General features: G+C 47.3%; 1 protein-coding gene across 1 annotated transcript; it reads right to left on the bottom strand.

The window, feature by feature from the left end:
• Positions 1–236: 236 nt before the first annotated feature.
• On the bottom strand, positions 237–8039 carry LOC122735416 (zinc finger protein 501-like). The gene is made up of 5 exons (XM_043976958.1): positions 7908–8039; positions 6755–6846; positions 4268–4394; positions 3710–3802; positions 237–1648 (listed from the first exon to the last, which is right to left on the bottom strand). The coding sequence occupies exons 2-5, from the start codon at positions 6812–6814 to the stop codon at positions 489–491; spliced, it is 1440 nt and encodes a 479-aa protein (XP_043832893.1). The 5' UTR covers positions 6815–6846; positions 7908–8039; the 3' UTR covers positions 237–488.
• Between the last annotated feature and the right edge of the window lie 829 nt (positions 8040–8868).

Raw genomic sequence — 8868 nt, 5'->3', positions numbered from 1 at the left:
GGACTTTTAGCCTAAAGAGGACAATACTTCTAGGGGGGGACATGATGGCTATCATTGAGTATTTGAAGGGCTGACATACGGACCAAGAATTAACCTTATTTTTCTTGGTCCCAGGGGGGCTGAAATGAAGAGAAATTGCTGGAATTTGGTGGGGGGGGGGGAGGCAAATTTAGATGGCACACCAGAGGAAAACTTTGTAACAATTATGGCTATCCAAAGATAGAGGGGCTGATTTTGGAATCTGTGGGTACCCCCACACTGAAATTCTTCAATCAAGCTAGATGACTGCTTGTTGAGTATATTACAGAGGGATAATTCATCCTTTTTCACATGTGGATTAGACTAGATAGCTACTGAGGTCCCTTCCAACTAAAAACTTTTGTGATCCTAAAAAAGTTGATCCTCTCCAATATAAATTTTTTCATGTTAAGTAAAGTGTATACTCTAGCAGAAAAGATTTCCACATTAATTGCATCCATAAAACTCTCTCAAATATGAATTGTCTGGTGTTTAGTAAGTTGTGTGCTCCAACGGAAGGTCTTCTCACATTTATGACATTTATAAGGTTTCTCTCCAGTATGAACTCTCTGATGCTGAGTAAGTCCAATCCTCCAGTGAAAGGCTTTTCCACATTCATGACATTTATAAGGTTTTTCTCCAGTATGAATTCTCTGATGTTCAGTTAGGTGTGTGCTCTGGCGGAAGGCCTTCCCACACTCATTACATTGAAAAGGTTTCTCTCCAGTGTGAATTCTCTGGTGTCGAATGAATTCTCTGCTTTGGCAGAAGGCCTTCCCACATTCATTACATTTGTAAGGTTTTTCTCCAGTATGAATTCTCAGGTGTTGAGCAAGTTGTATGTTCCAATGAAAAGCCTTCCCACATTCATGGCATATATAAGGTTTTTCTCCAGTATGAATTCTTTGATGTTGAGTAAGTTGTGTGTTCTGGCAGAATGCTTTCCCACAATCCTTACATTCATAAGGTTTTTCTCCAGTATGAATTCTCTGATGTCGAGTAAGGTGTGTACTTTGGCAGAATGCTTTCCCACATTCTTTACACTCATAAGGTTTCTCTCCGGTATGAATTTTCTGATGTTCAGTAAGTCCTGTCCTCCAATGGAAGGCCTTCCCACATTCATTACATTCAAAAGGCTTCACTCCAGTATGAATTCTCTGATGTCGAGTAAGGTGTGTGCTCCTGTAGAAAGCCTTTCCACATTCATTACATTTATAAGGTTTCTCTCCAGTATGAGTTTTCTGATGTTCAGTAAGGCCTGTCTTCCTGTAGAAGGCCTTCCCACATTCATTACATTCATAAAGTTTCTCTCCAGTGTGAATTCTCTGGTGTTGAATGAATTCACTGCTCTGGCAGAAGGCCTTCCCACAGTCATGACATTCATAAAGTTTCTGTTCAACATGAGTTTTCTGACATTGAAGACACTGCACCCTCCAACTGAAGGCCTTGCCACATTCAAAAGGTTTCTCCCTTCTCTTCTGCTGCTTCTCTAATCTGGTACTACATTCCAAGGTTTCTCTCAAATTGAGGACACAAGAGCCATTTTGTATGATTTTTTCCTGGAATGGTGCTTCCACAGAAATTCCCATGTTGGGATCTGACTTCTTGTTAGGCTGTCTACTCTTCCAATCTGAGAAAAGAAAAACATAAATCACTCCGGTTCCCCCTCCACCACACTCAATCCTGTCTCGTTTTCTTCAACCAGAAAAGTGATTGTCAACAACATTGAAGAAGCAGTCACTGTAAACATAAGAGGTATAGTGTTTTTCAGTATCTGCTGCTTTCACATTGTTTTCCCCTGTTCCTCTGAATTTCTCATTGTCATTGTCTTATAGCTTAGTCATAATTCATTACATTCAAGTTCTATAACTTATATAGCCTTTCACCGACTGAAAGGAAGTGACTATTTCCAGTTCTTTGCTATCCCACAAAAGTGTTGCTCTGAGTATGTGCCCAAGAGTGAGATATGAATCAAAGAAAAGGGACATTTTAGTCCCTTTTTAGCATAATTACAACTAGCTTTCCAGAAAGGTCAGACCAATTCATACCTCCATCAACAGCGAATTATTGAATTAGAATGGTGAATTAGCCTGTCTTTCAGAAGCCCCTCCCACACTGACCAATCCCATTTTTGGCTAATTTTCTGGATGTGAAGTAAAACCTTAGAACTGCTCTGATGCTGTCTTATATATGCTTGTTGATCCTTCTTACATGGCCCCAGTCCACATGTGCACTGACTGAGTTATGGGTGAGCATGTGACTGACCGATTGGGCTACTCTGTCACTTCATAACAAGAAGGCCCATTTGATGTCAGGCCTGAAGAGTCACACTGGCTTCCTGCCTGTCACTCCAAATAACACTTGATCTCCTGCTTCTCCAGTGCATTTGATGGTCTCCCACCTCATCTCTGCCTACGAGAATCCCTAGTTTCATTCAAAGCTCTGATCAAATACCACCAGAAGACTTAGATAAAGCCTTCCCTGATCCCCACCCACTCAGCTACCAGTGCCTCCTCCATTCCTAATATGCTGATAATTGTTTTGTATGTATTCATACGTATGTCCATTATCTCCCCTCTTAGACTATGCAACTCTGTTGTTGTTAAGTCATTTTTCAGTCCTATCCGACTCTTCATGGCCCCATTTGAGGTTTTCTTGGCAAAGATACTGGAATGCTTTGCCATTTCCTTCTCCAACTCATTTTATAGATGAGGAAACTGAGGCCAACAGGGTGAGGTGACTTGCCCAGGGTCACACAGCTAGTAAGTGTCTGAGGCTAGATTTGAACCCAGGAAGATGAATCTTCCTGACTCCAGGCCCAGTGCTCTGTGCACTATGGCTCCCCCTAGCTGTCCTAACGAGGGATATTCACAGTATCCCTTGTGCCTAGTACAGCAACAGACATATGGCAGGCATTTAAAACATGCCTGTTGGTTGGCTGCTATGTCCTCAGAGCGTTATAAAAAAACCAGGATTATTTCTAATTTTAAAAACTGGAAGCACCCTAAGGGGACAACAATGGAATCATCAAATCAACTGTGAATAACAGGATACAACTGAGGTAAATGATTATGAGGAAGAGAACCTGAGAAAACACAAGCCAGAGCAGGGCGTGGACTGAGTCAGGCCACATAACAGGAAACCCCAAAGAACCCTGACTTAGAATGACTGAAAGGTGATTTTGTGAAACGTAAAGGCATGAAAAGTTGACTAAATCGTGTTCATTCCTAACATGAGGTTGAAGACAAACCACCAAAAATGAGAGAATGGGCAAGCGAGGGGCCCAGCATCACAGAGCTGTGGAAGGGACCTCAAAGGCCATCAAGTCCAACTCCCTCATTTTACAGATGAGGAAGCCCGGAGAAGTGACCTGCCCAAGGTCACCCAGGTACTGAGTAGCAGAACCGAGATTCCAGCCCAAGCCATCTGACTGACTCCACACACAGCACTCGCTCCATTGATCATGCTGCCTGTGAGAATGCGATGTTAGAAAGAGACCTATCCTCCCCGGAAGGAGGCTGGAGGTACAGCCCTGTGAGGGAGCGATCTGCACAGGTGAAGCATGGGCCACCTGGGCTCCTCTGCACAGACCTGGGGGACATGGGGGAACCAGCGATTAAGAGAGCAGCCCCCCAAGGTCCGGCTGCGATGTTGCTCACAACGACTTCTCCAATAGTCTCCGTTTGCTCACCTGCACAGTCCCCTCTTTGACTCTCTCCTGGTGTCCAGGGCGCTTCCCCTTGCTCCAGCTGGGAGATCAGGTGTGGCTTGGAAAAGGCAAGGCCTGCAAAAATACCGGGATCAGAATTCAGTGCTAATCCCCCTTCCTAGGGACAGGAGGACACATCAGGAAGGCCCAGACAACTGCATGAAGGACATCTGAAGGCTATTTGGCATCCCAGCATCAATCTGAACTCAGTAAAGAAAGGCGTTCCCAAGCCCCTGGCCTTGCTTCAGACATCTGCCCAGGGAGGGGCTTCAGGGGAGAATCTTTGGCCCAAGGGGGCAGAGAGTGAAGGGAGATACAACCCCAGGGACCACCCAATCAAAAGGCCACTTTACACAACTAAGGCCACTCCCCTCTACCAGGGGAAAGTGCCCAGTCCTTTGGCCACAATGGGATTATGGACCTTTGTGGCCTTCACGTCACACCACAACCACTAAACACTAGAGGTATCCCAGAAGGATTGCAAGGGAAAGAAGCAAAGACGCTCAAGGAGGTTCTGGGGAGGGGGGCAGCCGACCATACCCAGGCAGACCAGGTTCCTGTAGTTCTCCAGCATCACCTCCCGGTACAGTTTCTTCTGAGAGGGACCCAGACGTCCCCACTCTTCCCAGGAGAAATCCACGGCCACATCCCCGAATGTCACGGATTCCTGAAACACCAAATATGTCAGTGGGTACCAAGGCTCCTCCTATGAACGGGAGAAGAGAAGGAGCTGCCAGGATGGTAGGAAGTGATAATGCTCATACTGTTCAGCCATCAGTGTGCTCCAAATCAAATATGTACAGAGACCTACTGTTTGTCTAACTGTGTATGTCATGTTTCATTCTGCCTATAGCTTATTTGCATGAAGTTGTTTACTTATGTCTCGCTCATTAGGCTGGGAGCTGCTCAAGGGCAGGGGCTCTCCTTTGCCTGTCTTTGTATCCCCAGGGCCTGGAACACAGTAGGTGTTTAATAAATGCTTGTTGACCTGGCTTGACATTCCTCCCCACAAACCTGTGTGATGAAATAATGGGATTTAGCAGATACTCAAAGACCCACCTGGAGATTAATCTAAACTGATTGAATCAAGTGAGAGTGATTGACTGCTGATTAGCCTACTTCAAAGTTAACTAGATTGTAATCACACCTGGCTAGCCCTTAATGGATTTGGAGGATGCCAACCAATCAGCTTGAAGCAGTGTGTAAGGACCGCCTCTGTTCCAGACCTATAAAAAGCTTCCACAATCAGTTTGCTAAAGAGTTCCTGATTAAAGCAGGCTCATGGAGGAGGACTTGAGGAAGAACCCAACCAGGCTAGAACTCTATTGGAGATAGGCCTTTTCTTAACTTTCTGAACTCCATGGGAATATCTATATGCTTTAATAAATGTTTAATGCCCAAGGACTGGTGCTAAAGCTTCTAATTTAAGGCGACCACAATTTAGATTTTAAACATCACACCTGTAAGAATTGACCACCGCAGTTTTAGAGGTGAGGGGCCACTGGAGTCCCACCTGGACCTGCCTCAAAACCTCCTCTCCCATGAGGGGGAGCCCAACTTCTCCCCAAAGCAGCATGTTCTTAACCAGTAGAGAGAGCATGGAACTGGAGGCAGGAGGAGCGGGGTTCAAAAGGTCCCACCAGCTCCTGATGCCTCTAGGAACAAACACCAACTCTTCTGTTCAGCTTTTCAAGCCCCTCATGACTTGGCCCCAAACTACTTTTCCAGACTTGTTCCACATAATTGCCCTGTCTGCCCTCTCAAGTCCAGACAGACTAGCCTCCATGCCTTTGCCCCGGCTGTGCCTCATGCCTGGGATGCCATCCTCCTTCACTGCCACATCTCAAAGCTTCGCTGTTTGTCTTTGTATGCCCAGCACAGCATTTTTACTCTTCAGGGCCCCCTGCTGAGAAAGCATGAGGTGACCTTTCTGAGGTCCAATTGGTGTCCAGGAAGTTGCCCCACAATTCATGGACCACCTTTAAGTCATGTCAATCAATGGACTTGAATGTTACCAGCCAATTAGCTTGAAGTTGTGTGTGAGGACTGTCCCTCTTCCGGTCCCACAGGGAACTTCCGGTTGAACTGGGCCAGGCTCTTTCTTTTTGATAAAGTGACCTGCTAGGTAGAGGCAGCTTTCTTTCTCTCTCTCCCGCATAGATCTGAGCTAGGTTTTTCTATTCTTTCAGAGATGTGTTCTCCCATTGCTAACCCCTAATAAATGCTTAATGCCTAAACTGTTGCTGAAGCTTCTAATTTATAAGTAAACTCTAGCTAGTTTCCCCCCACACACACACTGGGGGCAGAAAAAGCAACCACACATTAGATTTTAAATGTCACAACTTGGAGTCAGGATATCCTTAAATTAGGGTCTTGTGCATTCCTAATAATAATTTCTAATTTGACAGCACACAGTAAACATTCTCCATTAATAATCAAATATTACTTGTACTAGAAAATCAACATTAACAGTTTTTTTTCAATTAAGAGGCATTTATTTTCTCTCCCCTGCAAAATGAGGGCCTAAACCAAGAGCTCTTAACTGGAGTTCCATGACCTTGTTGTTAAAAGTATTTGATAGGGGCAGCTAGGTGGCGTAGTGGATAAAGCACTGGCCCTGGATTCAGGAGTACCTGAGTTCAAATCCGGCCTCAGAAACTTGACACTTACTAGCTGTGTGACCCCAGGCAAGTCACTTAACCCCCATTGCCCCGCAAAAAAAAAAAAAGTATTTGATAGCTGCATTCCAACATAAAATAAAATGCAGAGGATCACAAAGGATTCCTTCTTATTTCAGGATGAAATGCAGTTTCGACATTGCAAAGATCCCTTCGTGATCCTGAGAAGAGGTTCATGGCTTCACCAGAACACCAGAGGGGTCCAAGCCAAAGGCAAAGAGTCCCTTCTCTGAGTGGTCTCCGAATGTGCTTCCATCAGGGTAACTTATGGAATATGATAAAGACATGTGTTGACACTCTGAGGATATTTCCAAAATGGTATTTCATAGAAGAGGAAATTTCCACTTACCTGGGAGGCTCTGGCTGTCAGGAGTACAGGGGCCACTGCTCCCCATCTTGATGCTCCCATATCTTGGAGAACAGAGTCCTCCAAAGGCCAAGCTGGGGGAGAAAAGGGAACAAGGAAAGGAAGTGACTCTGCTCAGCTTGCCTGGCCTCAATGCTGCCAGACTCAAGGCCAAGACATCACCCTCTCCCCGCCTGCTGGAGGGCAGGAACTAGAATTTGTGGACTCTTCCCCGGATTTACTTCAGCAAATATGTACCATGGTCCTACTATGTATGGGCACTGCATGGGGCTCTCAGCTGCTCTCTTAGAGCAGGGATTGAACATACACACAGATACATCAGTGCTGGGGAACACTCGGGAGACCTGCATGGCTGAGAAAAAGGGTCACACTAGATGCAGGGCAAGGCGTGTGCAAAGGCACGGAGGTGGGAGACAAAACGTCAACTTCAGGCAGGAGGAATCAGTGTGGAATCTCTCAATTACTTCAAAGCACATCAGGGGTCACCTATCCTGATGCTCCAGGCTGTTATGGCTGCCAATCCCATGACCTTGTATTCACCTTGAAGGTCCTTGATAAGTAATATTTGTGTCCAACACTACCACCATTGAATGTAAGTTCCCCATGGGCAGGGGCGATTTTGTTTCTGTGTCCCCAGAGCCTAGCACACAGTAGGCACTTAATAAATGCATGTGGAAGTGAATAGAAGAGAGGTGACCTGTGGTCAGGAAGACCTGGGTTCGAGCCCTGACTCTGGCATGTAGTTACTGTAATCCCAGAAAGGGGTGGGGGTGGGGGGGAGTGATGCTTTTACTTTGGTCTTTGCAACTACAGGGCCTGGTATACAGTAGGCACTTAACAGATGCTGGTTGACTGATGTAGGCCAGGCAAAGGAGAGACGGGTTTAGGAGCCAAGGGAAGCTAAGGCAGGGCTGGATGGCAGCGGTGCCTGATTGGCTCATGATTCTAGCCCCGACCGAGCATTGTCCAATGGCTCAGCAGTCCTCAGTAAGGGCGTGGCTATGAAGGGCGGGGCGCACGCGCAGAACTGTCTCACTCCTCCTCGTCTGGGCACGCGCAGAGGGAAGCGGGCTGAGTAGTATGGTGCCCGGTGCTCCGCCCCCTCCCCGCAGCCCCGTCGCTCGCCCGGCCCTACCTCGCGGTCCGCCCTCTGGCTGTGGTCTCTCCAGCCAGGACCCCTGGGCCTGAGCCAAGCTGGGGCCTGAGCGGGGCCAAGGCGGCCACAGTGGCACGAAGACAAAAGCGTCTGGCTTCCCATGCGGGGAGGAACCAGGCCGGAAGTCACGTAAGCTCCCTTTTTCCTCCCGCTCTGGCAGGGGCTGCTGGGAAACGTAGTTCGCAGGCCAGTGGCGGTTTACGCATGCTCTGGAGAGCTGCCTCCCAATCCTTTAGTGTCTAGGAAGCTGGGCCGACATCAAGTCTATTAGTCTCCTTTAGGGCACACTGGAGACGTCTCAGACTCCCCCCTCCCCTCCCCGCGCCTGCTCTGGCTGGTGTTTCCATCAGTTTCCCAGGGCTCAGTTTTCCCTGCCTGGAATGACTGGTCTACCTTCCCCCAGTGCCTCCCCCGAGCAGTCCCCCGGGATTCCACTGTCCTGTAACCGTGTCAGGGCCGGTCACTTGTCCGCTAATAGGGACAGCAAAGTCCCCCCTGTCCAGAATGCTTCCTCATCTCCGCCTCCCGGCTTCCTTCAAATCTCCAGCCCAGCCTCCTCCAAGAAGCCTTTCATTCTAACCCCTGTAGGGGGGTAGGGTGGGGTGGGGATAAGGGAGCACATTCAGAAGTGACTGTGATGGGTTTTGTTTGTTTGTTTGTTTGTTTTTTACGGGGCAATGAGAGTTAAGTGACTTGTCCAGGGTCACACAGCTAGTGTCAAGTGTCTGAGGTCGAATTTGAACTCAGGCCTTCCTGAATCCAGGGCTCCGTGCTTTATCCATTGCGCCCCCTAGCTGCCCCAATGATGGTGATGTTAATGTAAAAACAAGATAAAAATCTTTGTAATCAACATGCCCAGGGGGCTGAAGCTTCCCAGTTGCCAGTTAACTAGCATTTATTAAGTACCTATTGTGTTCCAGGCTCTGCTGGGTACTAGGTT

The sequence above is a fragment of the Dromiciops gliroides genome, chromosome 1 (genome assembly GCF_019393635.1).
Source record: "Dromiciops gliroides isolate mDroGli1 chromosome 1, mDroGli1.pri, whole genome shotgun sequence".
NCBI classification, from domain to species: domain Eukaryota; kingdom Metazoa; phylum Chordata; class Mammalia; order Microbiotheria; family Microbiotheriidae; genus Dromiciops; species Dromiciops gliroides.
Note: the sequence above shows the minus strand (reverse complement) of the source record. Positions and strands in the feature narration are given on the sequence as shown.